The following is a 19,589-nucleotide window of genomic DNA, read 5'->3' on the forward strand; positions in this document are numbered from 1 at the left end:
TATACCCCACTGTTTTTCTCCCAACAGACAGTCGCGCAGGCATAAATATAATTTGATAAGACACAGGTGTAGCGGTCTTCCTCATCAAACCAGAGAAGGCCTATACAGGATGTGAATACAGAATGCTCATATTCTGCTGGTTTTAGTTGGCTGTCCGCCACTATTCTCAATGGGTCTTTCTCAACATCATTTTCTCTGGGTTTCCCTGGGTCAGGGAAACCTCTGTGTTTTCCAGTATTTTCCAATTACCTCTCTTTTATGTCACTGAAAGTCTGTCCAACACAAACACATTTTGATTGATTGATCAAACACAATGTATTTCCCCTTCTCCGGACTGACTCCTTTCTAAACCTGGCAGCACGCGCACGGTGGGGGTGGGCGATTGGAAAAACCTCCTGAGGGTTTTTTTTTTCTTGTTTTTTTTACATTGAAGTCGAAAAAAAAAAAAAAAAACCTTTGGAGCAGATGGAGAGGATGGTGGACAGGAGAACAGAAAATGTTTAATACAGCCCACAAGCCTTCACAACAGGCCAGTGAACAGCCCGACAGCCCAGCAGAACCTAGTGTTGTCTGACGGCAGTTAACTCACGCCTGCACTTGTCCAGCCAGCCCCACATATGTGGAGTGACAGCCATGCACTTAACTCAGATAAGCACTCGCATGTCAACCCTAATTGCAGTGTTGCCTGCCTGTTACTTGCTGGTCACTTACTTTCCAATCCTAGCACAATCTGAGCCAAATCCGAGGCTTCATTGCACACTGATTGCCAGCCCACAAGTACGAGGCAGTGACCAGCGCAACTGACTGGTTACGGCATCTGTACTGACTGAGCATTAACTGGCCCTCAGGAATGAGATGATTCTGGCTGGCACTGGCAGATCTTCTCAAAGCAGCCCAGAATTTAACAACCATTCCAAGATGGAGCTTCAGTAACACACCTGCTAAATATAACCAAGCTGTTGGCAGCCCTTAAGGGCCAGACATATCTACACTACTGTAGATGTCGGTGCCGCAAGGAGTATTGGAGAGCAGAGACCTCTCCACCACTAGCCTCAGAACTTCTGTTGGTGGAAGTTTGAATCCTGCTATGGAGGAGTCATCGACCTCAACTGCTGCATTCTAAATCCAGCTGGATCATGGGGGTCATTCCAATTACTTATTTTATTATTATCCTCTTTTAAATTTTACTTGCTCCTGATCCGGAAATCGGTCGAGGTCCGCCGTTTTTAAGGACATTCCAACCCCTTAAATGTTCCTTCTAGGAGCTAGGAGTAGAAGTTAGGAACCCCCAATCTTTCCTTATAGCAAGAAAACATCAGCGCATCACCATTGCTGAAGTATTTTTGACGTATACATGATCGACCTGTGGATCCACCTCTCCCCATCTGCCACGCATCTGCCACATCTGTAACCGACGTGGCTTCAAACTGACATGTGAAGGAGCAAGGGCATGCTGTTTGCCAAATTCACGTTCTCGATTACTCCATCTTTACTTATATTTCCTTCATTGTTTCCTAGCCTCTCCTGATGGGCGGAGCTAGGGGCAAGAAAAGGAGAAAAGAAAAGAAAAGGAAAAAGAGGCAAAAAATAAATGACTGAAATAAGCCCAATGTGCTAGCCAGAGGACGAAGAGTATGATGCTAAATTGGGAGCGCAAGGCGCTCCAGTGGAGGTGTCTGCTGAGCAGAGGGACTCTGTGACACGGAGCTGGGAGGGGGGGAGCTGTGGACAGCAGCTGGCCAGCAGATGCGGGGGAGGGACGGGGATGGACACACGCAATCAAGGCCTCCCATCTTGGAATGGTATCAGACACAGGCACTGAGGAGAGGGAAACGAGGAGATGGTGGCAGGCCGCGGTGGTTACGTGAGAGAGAAGGAGCAGGTGCACTCCAGCACAGGTAATGATGCAGGAAGCCAGTAAACACATTAAAGATTATTTGAAGGGAAAAGGGAGTGGCTTCGTGGTGCAGATCAACGTAGAGTCAGTAGAGAATTGCACAAAACCATAAGTTCTCTTAAACAGCCGTGTTCGGTGATTCCCAGCCCTGTTCCTTGAGATCTACCGTCCGGTATGTTTTTATTTTAACCCTAATTTGTCACACCTGATTCTACTTATTAGCAGCACAATGAGTTCTCTAGCAGTTTGAATGAGGTGTGCTTTGTCAGGGTTGGAATGAAAACCTACAGCACGGTAGATTTCCAGGAACAGGGTTAGTGTCCACTGATCTAAGGCTTTTCCTCGAATAGTTCCCAGTTGAACTAGAAGTAATCAATATGGTTGTTGATTGCATGAGCAATTGGTATATCCGCTTAGGTAGACAGCAATCCCCCTGGCAGAGGGGACCAGTTATAGGGTACAAGTGGGTGAAAAGCAAAATTAAACCCAGCAAGGACAGAGTGGTTCAGGTAAGCTTTAAATAAAAACCTCAACCACTGGGCAGTTGTGTGATTGTGCACATTGATGAGGTTGAAGTGACACCATAATTTGCTCAGGCTCAAGATGGCTGGCTTAATCTGGCTTGTGCCATTTTAATTGCCACATTTACTTCATGGATGACCTTTCTATCAGAATAGTTTAATTGTATTAGTGCTTGCATCCCTGCCTCTATCAGTTTTGTTTTGAAATAAGGTCATCGAAGTACATTACAGTGGCTCATGAATAAGGTTGAATTTATTGTGTTCTCATGACTCATCCACTTCTGTTCTAGACTTTTTTTTAGAGACGATGTCCACTTGTGTCGTGAATCCTTCAAATCTCTAAAGTTTAAAGCAAAATTATAAAATGGAAGCTCAAAAGAACAAATTTACATATGAGCATATACCACCGGGTTATATCTGAGTTCAGTCTCAACATGCTAGAATGTTAAGGTTTCCTACCTCATATTGGAATTCAGGGCACAATTCACTCTTGATAGTGATATGCATGGAAAACCCATAAGTGGTTTCGAAAGTGCCACTATTAAGCGGATTATGACTTGACCCGCATAACGGATTGTGGAGTTTTTGAAAACCGACAACACCAGGAGTATCGCAAAATCTCCACGCCAGTAACAGTTACCCAATTATACACGTCCGCACTTGTATAAAGAATAAAGTGACGAAGTGAGTCCCTGGGTGAAATCCTGAGCAGGTCGTGTTAAAAAAATGTATATTAGCTGGCATCTTGTAAATCAGGAAGTGTATTCTAGGCGCATATGACGGGTTTCCCGTCACTGACCTCGAAGTGGATAAATTTGCATTTTATCCATCTAGATGGGATTACCACAACCTTATTCGCGAACCAAGAACATCTGGCCAACAAATAAAAATGAAACCATGCACAACGGAGATATTTAAACCATAACATGGCTTTAATATCTCCACCTGCATAAAACCACGACCTAGCAAACTGAATTTTATCGTCATGTTCCTCTTGTATGAATGACTGGTACGTACATTTACGCAACTTCAAAACCAAAAACGCACCTAAACTCAGTGAATTGAATACGGTTCAGAAGTAGGCTACTTTTCGCATTTATTTCCCCTCCTCCCATTATTCGTAAAGGCAGACGTTCAACACAGAGATTTCAAGAAAGCATTGCTCTCCATAAAGCCAATGCTTGATATTCAACTGGCCGTTCACTTCAACAAATGTGCATGAAAGATGGTTGCTTAAGCACTACTGCATATTGCCTCATTATTCATATAAGGATTACGGCTATCCATGAACAATAAATGTATAACAACCAGTATCCATGAATAATGAATCAAATTCATGTTAAAATCATGAGTAGCCTAGGTATCAAAACAAAATTTCTGGAATAAACATGCATTGATAATAACTTTACTCTCGGTGCAGGCATAGTGTATTTCAAATTTACAATCGCAGCCCCAGGTGTTGAAAATCTGTCTAATTACTCAAAAGATGTTTTCAGATTAACCTCAAAAAGGTTACGGTGCTGCGAGACAGTGTTCTCTCTCCGGCTGGAAAGTAATTGACTTTTTCACATCGCGGACCATATGTTAGCAACGAAGCCGCAGGTGGCAGAATTGTACTGACCTCAGAGTCTGGGCCTGTGCCAGGCATAGAGAGAGCGGCCCCAACCCGCAGCCAGAGCGGTGAAGATCTCCCAAAATCACGCAGGTCACCGGCTGAGATCCGCACGTGCACTATTCACGTCACATAAAACGGTCAACCCATTCCTGCAGCCATTTTATAGCCGCGCCTTTGTCCAGAGGGCTACAGTTTTTCCGTTTCAACGCATCTCCGTCAAAATAAAATAAGTCAATCTGCACACGTGCTAGATTGGTAGAAACGAGGCTGGATTGTAACGGGAAAAATGTAGAATATATACCTTCCATCTTTCAACGCAAATCGTGAGATTCAAACCCAGAATGTTCTGCGCCTTTTAATGCCTCTGTACTGCCAACGCTCACCTGTGACGGCTAATAGACACCGATAAGAAATTTCCCACAAATTCAGCCAAGTAAACAAGAAAAGAGCTTTTCAAAATCTTGTTTATTAAATTTAGAAAACACCATTTATTTAATGGTTAATAACAATCGCAGAAATGACTGTAATTGTTGTTGGGTGGGGGAGGAGGAAGTTGGGAGGAAGGTGCTGGCCAACTCCTGAGATTAAAACATTTTCATCTCCTTCTGTGGGCCCATGTATCCCAGCGCTTCTGCAGATGAGAATAATAAAATAAAAAAACCAACAGCAATAATAATAATAATAATAATAATAATAATAATAATTATTCAATAAAATAAATCCTCAATTGTACATCAATGTCAACAACGGCCTCGAATCTCCTGATTCGCAGAAATAACCTTGAAAGAAACAGGGATCATTACACTCAAGACACGCATCATTGCTTCGCTTCCATCCTAGTCCTGAACGATGTTAAGTTAGAGGCCTCTGACGAAAAAAAAAACACATTCCAAAAGAACATGAATATGCAACATTAATGTACTTGGGCGGCAAAATCGCATCTTGTCCATTTTCCATTCACCGGAAGGAGTTCCTTTCCTGCCACGAAGGCTTTGCAGGTACGAGTTGTTTCTGAGCTGAGTAAAAACTGAAGGCCAGCCAAGCAGCCTCGTATAAATAGTCTGTAGAGAGAAAAGCACACTCTCCACAATAGGGGAGGGGGGCAGTACGAGGGTTGGGGGAGAGTACAGGACTGTGCTCAATAAGCACAGTGTCACAAAAGGTTTTGCAGAGAGAGCCCAAGTGCGTGACGACTCCAACTCCCAGCAGCCTTTGTGGCACTCTGCCTATGAAGCACGCCCCCGGGTGTAGTCCAAAAAGGAGGAAGTGCAAACAGTGACTGAGGTGGGGGGAGGGGGGAGGGGGGGGGTTTCAGGGGGCAGAGAGCGGAGACTCCCGGTTGGGCGACCCTGTGTTGTCCTCGGGGGGAAAGACGGTGAGCGTGCAGGCGCGGATCCCGCCCAGCGACTCGGGCAGGTCGAACACCTTGTGCCACTCGTCCTTCTCGGGGTCGTACTTCTGCACGATCTCCACCATGCAGCGGTTGTTCCAGGAGTAGCCGCCCACCACGTAGATCTTGCTCTGGAAGACGGCCACGCCCACGTCGCTCTGTCCGCGCAGCATGGCGGCGATGGGCGTCCACAGGTCCAGCGCCGGCGAGTAGTACTCGCAGCTCAGCACGTCGTCGTAGTCGCTGGTGCCCCGGAAGTGGTTCCCCCCGATCACGTACAGCCTGTCACCCACAGTACACATGCAGTGCAGCCCCCGCACCGTGGTCATGGGGGCTTTCTGAGTCCACTTGTCCGTGTCGGGGTCAAAGCACATCAGCTCCTTCTGGAAAGTGTCGTGAGTGATTCCACCTGGAACAAGGCAAAAGCGCAAAATTAACCTAAAACGACGAGGCGAAACAAGAAATTAACCTGAGGCCACAAGGCAAACGTTTAATAAACCTAAATCAACAAGGCAAAAGATGAAATTAACCTAAAACAACAATTAACCAAAAACGAGGCAAAACGCAAAATTAACCCACCGAGACAGAGACGTTTATGCATTAAAAAATTTAACATACTGTCAGTGAACCTTTTTTCAAAATGTATATTTTATTAAATTGTATTTGAATATCCCTTATGCAAAGAAAAGTACTGTACAGGCCCAAGGCAAAATGCACTGTCCTCGTTTGAGGACGCAGGGTCTGCGGAGGTTAAATTAATAAATAGTCATTTTAAAAAAGGTATTTCATGCCCAGATCAGCAAGAGTCCGTTCCTGAATCGGCTAACGGGAGTCCACGGGATGCTCAGCTATGTGTGCGGCCGGTGTGAAGGCATCTCCGTCCGTCCACTGCCAAGCAATAAGAACAGCCCGGTACGTTCCTCCGAGTCGCGGTTAACGGGACTGCCGGCTAATTAGAGACTGCCCGTCCCTGCTTGTCGATCAGTGGACATCAGCCTCCATCATTCCCTACATTTTAGGCTGAACCGGGGCCTAAAATGGACCTAAAACCGACATGCATCCGCGATGATCGCGGTCACACTGCCTGTCCATAACAGCGTCACGCAGTTCAAGCATCCTGGACAATGACTGGGGAAGCGCATCACTCAGTACTGTTTTGTGTGACTGTTTTCTGCTGAACAGGAAAAATAAATTGGGTTAAGATACATACCAGACAAATATGAGCAGACTGTAAAAAAAACAAAACACAATCACAACATGGACAGCGATGTCAGGACTGCTATTTAAGCTGTGCCTCCTACCCTCCTACCTCCTAAGCTGTACCCCCCCTCCCACCCCCACTCATCCTATCCACCCGCCCCATGACCGCAGGCTGTTTTCAAACGTTTGACCTTTCCTGCTAATGAGTTGCGGGAACCCTTTAGCAGCCGTAGGAAAGGGCACCGAACCCACGCCGACCGCACAGCGCACAGCGCACCCTTATTAACGGACAGATATGAGCACGTGCCGGTCGTCGTTAGTGCTACCTGCCTTTACCAGCCGCACCGAAAAACGCATACAAAACATTTTTGGGGGGGCTGGACGTACGCAAGCGCTGGGAAGAGAGGAAAGCAGGACGGGTCTGCAGGGAGGGCTGAAAATAAAAAGAGGAGTGAAATCCCAGAGTGAGCCTGGGAGAGGGAGGGGGGCGGCGAGGGGGGCCTCCTGCTCCCTGGCTGGCAGAGGGGAGGCGCAGCGAGGACCTGCAGAGCATACGGAATTGGGCCGGGCCCCCCCTCGCCCTGCCGCCTGGCCGACGCCCCACAGAGACATCATTAACCTCCACAAACGAGGATCTCCTCCCCAGTCGCCACGGCGATGCGCGGGGGCCCGCACGGGGACTCCCTCCACACGCCTCAGGAAGTCGGACTGCGTGACTCACTCAGGACAGAGAGCTCGCGGGGGGACGTGGAAGGTTGCACACAAAGCGGGCCTTGGCTTATTTTTAAAAAAAAATTTTTTTTTTTTTACACGGGTCAGCATGTTTCCTGCGACATTTCAGCACTTATTCCGGCCCACAGCGCAGTGCTAACACAAAGCTAACGCTACGCCTTTCCCAGCCGGGACATCGTGAGAAATGGGAGCGCATTAAACGCGGAACGCTGCCGCGCAGTAACGTTCGTCCTTCACAGATAAGCCCGCATTAGAAGGGTGCCCTTCCCTTTTATAGTCCGGGAGATTAAAATCTACCGTTTGTCTCCCCATTTGTTAGTCCTCGTGTCGGTTTTCCCCCTGGGCATCTTCTCTAGGTTTCTGAGCACCCGGTGAGAGGGAGGGTGAGGGTAGATATCACGGATAAGGGAACGGTAACGGTGGGTGTACACTGGGGGACACAAACGTAAATATACCTGTAACTGAATATATATTTGGGGAAAATACTACTTGGCTGTTTTGGTGTTAGCTGGAACACCTTGAGCCTCTGCCTTTAAGTGACAGGAAATGGAATATAGTGTTACACAGATTACGGTGTTATCAGCCGGAACTGTAGATGCATTTCACTGGTTAATCCGCTCAAGGACTCAGTGGCCAGACGTCTTACCCTTGGTAGAAGTAGCTGCTATCTAACCATCAGCTATCAGGAGAGCGGTGGGGGAAAAAAAGCCCCAACAACCTTGAATCCTCTCCATGATAAAGAGGGCCAATGTCACCCATAGTACATCGAATGTCAAATAATGCATTCATTTGCCAGCCCTCTACAGTAACACACAGGGGTTTGTGCTCTGAGCTCTGGTTTCAGAGAATGTGCCTATAAAGCACACAGTAAAACAATATTAAATATCCGCTTTGTACAACAAGCAGGTCATAGAAGACGTAAGGAAGCAGTGGACGTGAACAGGATGTGCTGTAAATGAGAGGAAATTGGCTCTGGCGTGCGGCCCAGGTGCCAGCGCTGCAGTAATTCTCCGCTCAGACGATGATGCCGACGGGGACAGCCGGCCTTCCCCTCCCAAATCACCCGCAGCTGCGCCGGACGCACACGCCCAAGTGTCCCGCCTCCCTTCCGCCGCTAGCCTATCAGATCGTGCCGGGCCTTTCCCTTCCCCGTCGTTTGCTTCCTGCCTGGCACCGGCTGACCTCCCTGCCCCATGGGCGTTCCCTCTCAGGACTCCGCCCACAACGATCCTCCCTTTCAGGACTCCGCCCACAACGATGCTCCTCCCACCGCCAGGTGGCTCACGTTATACAGAGAGCTGGTTACCATAGCAACACTGGTGCGCCGCGACTGGGTGTTTGAGTCAGTCGCACCACTGCCCCCTATATGGGTGACATTGGCTCAGGAGGTTAGAGTGGTCGGAGGGTTGCCGGTTCGATCCCGCCCTGGGTGTCTGAAGTGTCGACCTAACCCGTTTGGTTCCTTGCATGGCAGCCAATCACCGTTGGTGTGTGAATGGGTGAATGAGAAGCAGGGCTTTGGATAAAGGCGCTGTAAAAATGCCAACCATTTACCCTATGGTCTGAGGTTTGCATCGTGTCACTGGTCTCATCGCTCTCTAGCTGCCACTTCCTGGTCAGACCAGGATCCTGCAGAACACGCTGACCTCGTTACCCTCCGATGACATGGGCACGATATGACTGGTGGTAGGCCTCGAGTATGGAAACAAGTTTGATTGAGTTGGCGTTGGGGGAAGAAAAAAAAAAAAAAATACAAAAACAAAAAAGATGGTAAAATTATCTAAAAATATAAAGGAAAAAATAAGAGAAAGGACATTGTGACAATAAATTCAAGTCAGTTCAATTCCATTTCAAGGCCTACCTCCTATCATTTATTTACACTGCAGGTCAATTATTTAATTAATCTAAGGGCACACATTTTGATTTGTAGATCCAATTCAGACATTTTTATTGCTCTTGCAATTGTGTTTGGCACCTTAAAGTCATGAATGTGCACACTTGAACTACACTTCCTTCACTTTAAGATCTCTCTTAAATTGTATCAGGTGCCAGGAGTGGCAGTAAGTGCACTTGAGAACACCTTACAGCTGTTAAGGGCCATAAAGCAAACCTAAAAACCCTCTCACTTTCCTGTTCAGTGTGGAGTTTCACAAACACAGAGAGACTGCCAACAGCTTAAGTAACCATTCAATAATGTAACAATGCACGGAAGACAGGCATTTACTGAGAGCCATCAGCATTATCTGTAAACGTACACCAAAAAACTAGAAATTCTGATCGCTGAGCGATCAGGAAAAAAAAGCCTTCCCCTGGCTGCCCTTTCACTGCCTTGGTTTGTTTTTCTTTCCAATTTCAATATAAGTCCCTTTTATACTGCAGACCATGACTCACCACAGGAGAACTATGCCTTGTAAATGTGTAGACATGTTGGGACACCAAGATGGGTAACTTATGCTAGGCTGTTAAGTTGAAATCCATCCTGAAAGTATGCTCATATCCAGATTGAATAACCAGGCTGTATGCATTTTACCTACTTGCGTTACAGCATAGATTTAGTGCAAACCGTGAGTATATATAGCCCCGAAAAATATTTTTAGCACCCATTTTACAATTGTCCATATGACCTTGGAGGTAAGAGCAGTCGCCTGGCAGTCGGAGGGCTGTCAGTTCGAACCCGCCCTGGGTCCCCAAGACACCTAACCCCCAATTGCTCCTGATGAGCTGATTGGTGCCTTGCATGGCAGCCAATCGCCGTTGGTCTGTGAGTGTGTGTATGAATGGGTGAATGAGAAGCATAAATTTTACAGCACTTTGGATAAAGGCACTATATAAATTCTAACCATTTACCATTAACCATTTAGTTGTCATTTGACAATATGTGCCTCACATCAAGCTTTGTTTGTTTGAGTTATCAGCAAAAACATATTTTTGTCCGGTAGGGCGACCATCTTGGAAAAGTAGGTCAAGGTCACAAAATAATGTTACAAAATACATGTTGCACAACTGAAGTAAACCTACATATCTCATGAACAAATCTCAGAAACTAGGTTTTGGACTAGCGGGTGGACATTGTATAAGCCACCCCCTATGTGAGAGACAGAGAGACAGAGAAAAGAGACAGAGAGAGAGAGAGAGAGAGAGAGAGAGATAGAGACAGACAGAAAGAAAGAGAAAGAGAGAGAGAGAGAGAGAGAGAGAGAGAGAGAGAGAGAAAGAGAGAGAGAGAGAGAGAGGCGAGCAGCGCAGCGGAATTAAATAAGCCGCACCATATCAACCTCCACAGAAGACCATTGGGCAGAGCTGATAAAAGCTTGAGCAAACTGGATTCAGAGGAAGGGCAGCGTTTCCACAGCACGGGCGGAGGAAAGGCAAACCAACGGGTCAGCAGGTTCTAAGAATACCTGAAGATGACAAATCGAAGAGAGGAGAGCTGGCCAGGTGTGTGCCAATGAGAGCCAGAGGTCTTTCCAGAGCGAAGCGCTGAAAAAATACTAATTACGTCGACCCCGAGATGGCTGCCCATTCTTCCACGATAATGGGAAACGAGTATATTAGAGGCAGCACGCTCACTGAACACTCTCCTGTGAACAGATACCAGCGAGTCACAAAGGGCCCTGATTTGCACGGTTCAATAAAACACCGGGGAGATTAAGACCAGACAAGCCGGTGTGTGGAGCACCAGGGAAACTGAAGGGGCTGGCCAGGGGAACCGACGGCTGATGGCGACACGGTAGTCCTTCAAGGAGGGAATGCCGGCACGGTGAGGCTGCCTGGCCACTAGGACTTCATATGCCCATTTCCCATGGATCCCATGGGCTCTTTTCATCAAATGATACTATCAAAATGTTAATTAAAAAATAAAAAATAAACATACATACATACATACATGCATACATGCATATGCACATTTCCACTAATAAGAGTACCATTTGGGTACATAATTGTACCCAAAATCAAATGTATAAAATACATTAAAATGTCTCTAGTCCTTGCCTGGTGGCAGAAATGCAGCCCGACAGCACATCTGGGACTTTGACAGACTGAGTTGAAGTGATTCAGCAGAGTTAACATCAAAAATAGAATAGAATGAAAAATGTCAGCTGCCTAATATGGAGCTGTAAGACACATTAAAAGCGGGTTCTATTAAAAGCGCAGCCCCTTGGCTAATGGTGAAATTAAAATATATAGGCTGTAACACTGCCGCCAATTACCCGGGAAGTGTAACTGGCTGCTCTCGGCTCAGAAGGAGACAAGCTGAAACTGCCCTTAGCGTTAGCAGCAGTGATGTCAGAGGCACACCTATGTACAGGTCACACCGTGATGATCTCAGCACCCAGCACCGAATGACTGTCCACGGCATCAGTGATGTCAATGGCACACCCACAGGTCACACCGTGATGACTCTCTCAGCACTGAATGACTGTCAACAGCAGCAATGATGTCAATGGCACACCTACGTTCAGGTCACACTGAGATGACTCTCTCAGCACTGAATGACTGTCCACAGCAGCAGTGATATCAATGGCACATCTACAGGTCACACCTCGATGACTCTCTGTCCATAGCAGCAGTAATTAACAGCAGTAGTACCGTATGAGTGTGACATGACAGCCAACTGCCTCTAACCAGCTGGAAATGCACTATTCTGTCTCAGCAACGGCATCACGATGTGTAGTCTACAGGTACATCACCTTATGCAAAGTAGTAAACAAATATACAAATAAATGTAGGATTTAAATAAAGAAAAAAAAAAAGAAAAGATTCAGTCTGTTTGATGAGGCCTGTGTGCATTTTAGAGAAACATTTTATATTTAAATGGACAGTATCCACAATAATCATTTGAAACTATCCTCTAAGCAAATTCATGTTGGATTTCCAACAACAGTTTGTTTTGTAGAGAAATCCGCACCAGACGACCTGTTTTTACTTTCAGAGACCCGTACTATAGATGAGTGAACATTGAAAAACAGATCTAATTGTGTCCAGTGTCAGAAGTGAAATTAGGTGAAAAATGACTTGAGTGACAAGCACATTGCATTGATACAAAGTTGAAAACACTTCTAAAGGCTGGAAACCTGGCATCACAGACTGTTTGTATTCTTGTAACGTCTGTGCCCACTGAGCAAGTCTTTTTCCCTGCCAATCTTACAGATAAGCTGCCATGCGTGGTCTTCACCAGAGCACTTCAACATGCTGACTTTCACAAATAATATAAAAACGGCTTGGTGTCTGAATGCCGATATTTCTAAGCTGAAAGAGAGTTCTTACCCTTGCCTAGAGGGTTTTGAATTTGGCGGTCTGCTCAGTTTTTGAAAAATGGTCTGCAATCTCAGATCGCTTTTACTTAAAGGTTCCATTTGTCCCAAAATCTTATTTTCATATTTATTTATAGCATACAAAAAAAGGCATCATAGAACCTTTCTAGATATCATATCAGATCTAAAGAAGAAATGTGTTGCCAGGCTACAGGCAATGGTCATACGACACTTGCGCTTGTGCATGTTTTTGTGTAGCAGGGTTAAGGACAGTAAGAAATGCTTCATGGGAAATTGTAGTTTCAGTAAGCTGAAAAGAAACTTTAAAATTGTTTTTTTACCTTAAATCTGGAAAAGATATGTGCATATCATTGGATCATAATAAAACTGAACAGGGGTAAAAGTCAGTTGACTGATATTGCGTTAATTTTCTTTTCTGAATGGCAGCCACACAAAATAAATCTTATGAAAGTAAGCATGTCTGTTTCCGTCACAGGCCTGCTTTGAGTGTACAGTAACAGGGCGGCGGTTCGGGGGAGTGGGAGCAGTTCTGGAGGAACTCGGAGCTGGTGGCCCTTTGGGAGAAAGTAGGGTCTCTTTTTGTGCAAAATAAGGTAGGCGTAAATGGCCACGCTAAATGCGGTGACTCACAATCCCTCATTAAAATGTACATTTCAGGCATTTGTTTATCTGAAACACAATAGCTAATAGCCATTGCATATTATCATTAAAATTCATGGTAGTTCATTTATTATCGTAATGGTAACTTGTCTGAACACAGTAATCATTCCATCATTCCACACACAAAAAAACAAACCAGCCATACCTGCACATGAAACTACCAAAGATCTGAAAGTAATCTTCTTTAAGAACAAAAGCAGTGCTGAATTAAACTAATTCTGTGACAGGAAAGTTAACAGCAATATGTTATTATGACACAGTATTGCTGACAAATTGTCAAATCATTGAGCATTGGGGTCTGCTCCCATAATGGACCGTCTCTCAGTGATATTCAACTTTAGATTTAGCCATTAGCACCACAGTGTTCACCAGGCTCGCAAACACGTTCGAGCCACTACGCGTGTCAAAGACACAATAGACGTTAGGGTTCAAGAACGGATCATCGAAAAAAGCAGTGCAAACAACGTGCAGCACAGACAACACAACAATGGCAAAAATGTGGGAACCGGCTGAACGCACACTGGCCAGAAATGTAAGCGGAGGAATTTATTGAGCTGTCATAGCCCTTATAATGTGAATGGCCTATTAAGTAGCAAACAGTACTGCAATAAGAACAGCTCTCAAAAGGGATCATTTCATGAAAGTGGCAGATTGAGGTTTTGTAGAGCATGCAATGTCCCTATAGATCAGCACTGAAAAGTAAATTGCAACAGACAACTTGAAAGCGCTGTGAATAAATGAGCTACAAGTTGTCAGCAGCGTGACTGACAACCCACCAGCTAATAGGCACCTCATGAAAAACTGCAATGAAAAGAAAACCTCTGACCGTCTGAAAAGTAACCCTGCTGTCAAGTTATTTATTTTTTTTACCCACAGAACATTCCTACCCAGGAAAATAAGAAAAGAAAATGGTGCTCATTTCAGTACACAAGGATCTGTCTGCATTCCAGACAGCAGGCTGCACTGGGGAACGCAACAGGTGCAAACACAAATTATGTAAAGGCTAATAAAATTACAGGTGGCCTAATTTCCACACTGAAAATTCCAAAATTGTGAGGACCGATCTGCAGATTGACCTCATTGGTCACTCTCGTTTCAAGAAAACGGTTCTAACAAACACAGGCCGAAGAACAGGGAACGCACACATCGCACGGGGATAACCGCAAAGCGAAGCTACCTGCGGTCCTGGAGTCAAACGAAACGCGGCGGGTGTGGAGGCAGATTCCGGAACCGCGCAGTGCGATAGCTAGCTCGCGCCTAATCGCCGACCTTTGACCCGGAGGGCGGGGTTTACCTGAAATGTACATGAAGCCACCGTAGACCGTCCCGGCGTGGCCGTAGTGAGGTTCGTTCATTTTGGCGACGTACGTCCACTCGTTCGTCCTGGGGTTGTAGCACTCCACTGTGGCTGTTTGGGGGAAGAGAGGAGAGGAAATGAACACATTAGGAGAAAGTAGGCCAAGTGAAAAATAAGAACTGGACTGTAATGGGACTTTGGGGGGGATCTCTCTGGTAGCAAATCAAACACAGCGACGGTAAACCCACAAAGCCCTCTCCGGCTCCTGGACTGTACACAATAACAGGGTGTGTCTGTTGTAGGCCTGGGCTGTATATATACATATATATATATATATAGTCTATTTTTCATGATACGATTACACTGGCCAACAAACTTCACTGTAGGCTAGTCCAATGTGCTCAGCTGCAGTGGCAGTTTGAACATGTTAAAAGGGCTTCGGTAAAAGGCCTGGTTGGTTTTCAGTCGGGAACGTCAAATTATCCGAAGCCTCAACATTCTTGAAGAATAATTTAAAGAGTTCTTCATGAAATATTGACATTTTCAATACCGTATGCACCTGTATAAAAAGGATGCTCTCTGGCATGTGTGCTGAGGTGACTCAACAATATCAATTCTACCGCACACCCTTAGTTCACAAATGGAGTTTTATAAAATATAATATTTATAAAGAGTCAAAAAAAAAAAAAAAAGTAAGCCAGAGGGAAGAGACAGATTGAACACTGAACACTGAACTCCCAATTGACGTTTTTGCACAACTGCAACTATAAAAAGAGAAGCGAGTATGTCCAATTGACAAAATTACCTAAACAGCCGATTAAGCGGCAACCAAAAGTGCTGGTGCCAATTAACAAAAAGAATGCCTAGCGAGTTTGAACTGAAGCACAACACATCACAAAATAACAAACAACTAGAAAAAGACAGTGCATGACTCTCACGTTAATTATTTGCAGTGTTTGCCTCCATTTTATGTGTAATGTGATTCTATAATGAAAGCATCGTGTTAATCACGCTAAGCAGTACAGCTACCAATCTGCCGTGACAACAATTAGCACATCCACAGGGGACATTCCATTCACCAAAGAAAAGATTACCTAGATATATTTCCACAGTTTGAAATTTAATTACAGGTTAGAAGTGAAAGAAAGACCTTTTCCAAAATATTTTAGTGTAGTGGAATGAGCATCTGCAGGAGAGATTAGGCTGCAGATGGGAACACAAAATCTCAGAAGGAGAAAGAACTGTGCAGAGAAAGGTGTACTGTGTACAGAGAGGGATAGGAGTACTGTGTACAGAGAGGGGGAGGTGTACTGTGTACAGAGACGGGGAGGTGTACTGTGTACAGAGACGGGGAGGTGTACTGTGTACAGAGAGGGGGAGGTGTACTGTGTACAGAGAGGGGGAGGTGTACTGTGTACAGAGAGGGGGAGGTGTACTGTGTACAGAGAGGGAGAGGTATACTGTGTACAGAGACCGGGAGGTGTACTGTGTACAGAGAGGGAGAGGGGTACTGTGTACAGAGAGGGGGAGGTGTACTGTGTACAGAGACGGGGAGGTGTACTGTGTACAGAGACGGGGAGGTGTACTGTGTACAGAGAGGGAGAGGTGTACTGTGTACAGAGAGGGGGAGGTGTACTGTGTACAGAGGGGGGGGGAGATGTGTCCACTAAGTTCAAGGCATGAATGTCAGAGATTTTCCTTGAGGCACAATGTTACTGTAACTCCAGAGACTGGAAAAACAGTCTTTGATCTCTTAAAGCATGCTCAACAAATAATACACAAAATGAAGGGACCGCAAAGCTACACCAATGAGTCATTTCCCATTTTAAGAAGAAAGTAAACTTTAAATACTAACCTTAACACAATCTACAAGCACACCATTATTAAATATGAATCTCTGCTATGCTTATGACAATGGACAGTCACTATCCAGGACTTCTATGAACTCATGTTTGCACGTTCACGCTTGTTTTCCGTTCTGGTTCCTCAGTGGTGGAATGACTTGCCTACCACTGTCAGGACAGCAGAATCCCTCCCCCTATTTCGAGGCAGACTCAAAGCACACCTTTTCAAACTCTACCTTAGTCCTCCCTCCTGATTTCCCCCCACCCCTCCTTTCTGATATCCCTATCCTTGTCCAACGCCCCCCCACCCAAAAAAAGACAAAAAAAACAAAACAAATATTTGCACTTATGATGACGACTATGTTTAGAACAGCATTCCATGCGTATTTTCCTAGTTCTGGATGTGATGCTTTGACTTGTGGTAGAACCTATGCACTTGTAAATCGCTTTGGATTAAAAGCGTCTGCCAAATGACAAAAATGTAAATGTAAATGTAATGTTACAATTACACATATGCTTTACGTAAGGACACGCTCTCAGTTCAACACTGCGATGCTTGACTTTCATGAAATGATTGAAGCGCTCACAGCAGACAGAGAGAAGACATTTCTAAAGACGTACCACTCTATTCTGACCTCACATGGTGCTATAAGTGACACAGCAGTGATACTCTAATGACAAGAAAGCACATCAGTGTCGAGGGAACATACCTTAAGACATGCAGTACGTACAAATAAAAATAAAAATAAAAATAATAATAATTTTTTAAAAGCCTGCCTCTTGACAGATGAAACGCTGGTTGCAGAAAGACCACAATTCGACAGAAAGAACTGCCATTTGAATTGAAATGAAAAAGAAAGAACTATAAGATCAGGTTTGAAGGTCAGGTGGCTCTAGATGACATTTTCCTCTTGGATTTTCGCTTTTCGATTGAATAAACATACAAAACTGTGCACTGGGGACAGACAAGAAGAAAACAGGAGGATCACAGTTAAATGTGATTTACTGGCCGCACAGCAAAGGCTAAATTAACCCGCTCCGTGTTTTTCATCACCTGAAACTTTGTGTTTGTGGAGCCAGTGATGAGGAAGCATTAAACTGCGGGACGTTTCATTTTCCCTGCAGTAATGCAGCTCACCTTTTGAGCCAACAAAACCCAACCTAATTTCGGACCACTCTGAGAGGGACGAGAAGGAACAGTAGCACTGCTAGGACAGCACAGGGACTACTGTAATTACAATGACGACTTAATGAGGACTAGCACCGCGGCCAGCTCGCCCATCTGTAACGTGATTTAGTCCGACAGGAAAACCGGCAAAGCTTAAACAATCTGAACAAGAGTGGGATCTGCAGCATTCGACAGGAACCACCAAAGCTTTCTGTGTCAGGTCCAGGCCAAGACTGGCTACAGCCCTTTCGGTAGAGGCTAAAGCGTACCACTTAGAAATAAGCTACTTTAAACAGCGTTTAGGAACAAAACATTTTGAATAAAACAAAAAGCAAAGCTTATCCATTATCATTTTAAAATTAGCAAGCAATTGCCATTCCCTTTTAGCTTTTGTAAAAATGCATACACCACATCTTAGCCATGCTTTCTCTATTAAGATGGATGGAGACAGAGACAGGAGACAAGTGGAGACAGAGACAGAGATGGAGACACATACATCGATATGGAGACAGATAGATGCACAGATAAAGAGATAAAGAAAGATAGAAGAAGAGGTGGAGATGGACAGACAGAGAGATACATATGTAGACTGATAGACAGAGGTAGAGGGTAATAGAGAGAGGCAGAGAGAGACAGAGAGATAGAGAGCTACATATGGAGACAGATATAGACAAAGGTACAGAGAAAGAGAAAGAGAGGCAGAGACAGAGATAGAGAGAGGTACATATGGAGACAGATATAGACCGAGGTAGAGGGCGATAGAGAAAGAGGCAGAGACAGAGAGAGATTGAGAGAGAGGTACATATGGAGACATATCGACAAAGGTAGAGAGAAAAAAGAGAGGCAGAGAGAGAGCTACATATGAAGACAGATATAGACCGAGGTAGAGGGTGATAGAGAAAGAGGCAGAGAGAGATTGAGAGAGAGGTACATATGGAGACATATCGACAAAGGTAGAGAGAGATGGAGAAAGAGAGGCAGAGACAGATAGAGATATAGATGGAGACAGAGATAGAGGTAGAGGTAGAGACAGAGATAGACAGCAATAATGTCTCTGCCATGGAGGGCACAACCCACTGATACTGATGCACTGACTGAGTTGTGGCTTTGATGTTATTTTAAAGAATGAAATAAAGTATATTTAAAATAAGCAGACCGTCACAGCTCTTCTCTATCTTCTTGTACATCAAAGATCATTCAAGCGGTGGAACATTTCACCCCTTTTATGCCACATTAAAGGCTTAAAATGAGATTTTATGCATAAGAAAACATCTCGGCTCTTTTATGTTGCGTGTGCGGTGACTGACTTGGAAGCTGTCAAGGGCTTTGAACACATTTCCTCTAAAAATCACCTCTTGGCAGAATCTTTCTGAATGATGTCCACACTGACTATGACAGCAATCCAAAGAAAACAATAGAAGCCTATGCTAGTCCCCATACTCCTCACAATACATTTCTTCATATTTTTCATTTAATAACACAAAAAAAACAAACAAAAAAATGGGAATATATCAGCTGTTCTATGGCTATTCATTTTGGCATTAATCACACACATAACCACAAAGTAAATGAAATATACTGGTATGGATTGATTTTAAACGCACTTCACCAGTATTTTGCTTTCCACTGCCCTGCATTAGATTGCCATTCACGGGGCAGGTCTGCATCTCTTGCGACTGTTATCATTTTCTTATAATTTCAATTGGTTTTCAATGCACTACTCTGAATTGCCTTTGTGTACACGGCTATCTGTCAATCACCCCTGACGGGCCGGAACACTCCCTCCCCCCGCAGGATGGGCTATCCCCACTGCAACTCTGTCCATAAAAGGATCTGGCAAATTATTTTTGATGTCCTAATTAAAGTGTGCCAACCCATACAAGCAGACGCAGTCGCACCTACACACACACGCTAAGTTGACTTGAGGACACATCAGGAGGCTGGTCAGTAGAACCTGCCTAATTATAAGCTAGCCGGATTTGTCAGACA

The 19,589-nt window shown here is 44.8% G+C and overlaps 1 protein-coding gene across 5 annotated transcripts in view; it reads right to left on the bottom strand.

The window, feature by feature from the left end:
* Nucleotides 1-4,479: 4,479 nt before the first annotated feature.
* LOC133124200 (kelch-like protein 13) overlaps nucleotides 4,480-19,589 on the bottom strand; it is an 80,339-nt gene continuing 65,229 nt past the window's right edge. For all 5 annotated transcript variants that reach the window (XM_061235179.1, XM_061235181.1, XM_061235182.1 and 2 more), the window contains 2 exons: nucleotides 14,586-14,699; nucleotides 4,480-5,832 (listed from right to left, as the gene is read on the bottom strand). In XM_061235179.1, coding sequence (XP_061091163.1) covers nucleotides 5,345-5,832; nucleotides 14,586-14,699 — 602 coding nt within the window. In that variant the 3' untranslated portion in view covers nucleotides 4,480-5,344. The remainder of the gene's footprint in view (nucleotides 5,833-14,585; nucleotides 14,700-19,589) is intronic.

This window comes from Conger conger, chromosome 3, assembly GCF_963514075.1.
Source record: "Conger conger chromosome 3, fConCon1.1, whole genome shotgun sequence".
Taxonomy (NCBI): Eukaryota; Metazoa; Chordata; class Actinopteri; order Anguilliformes; family Congridae; genus Conger; species Conger conger.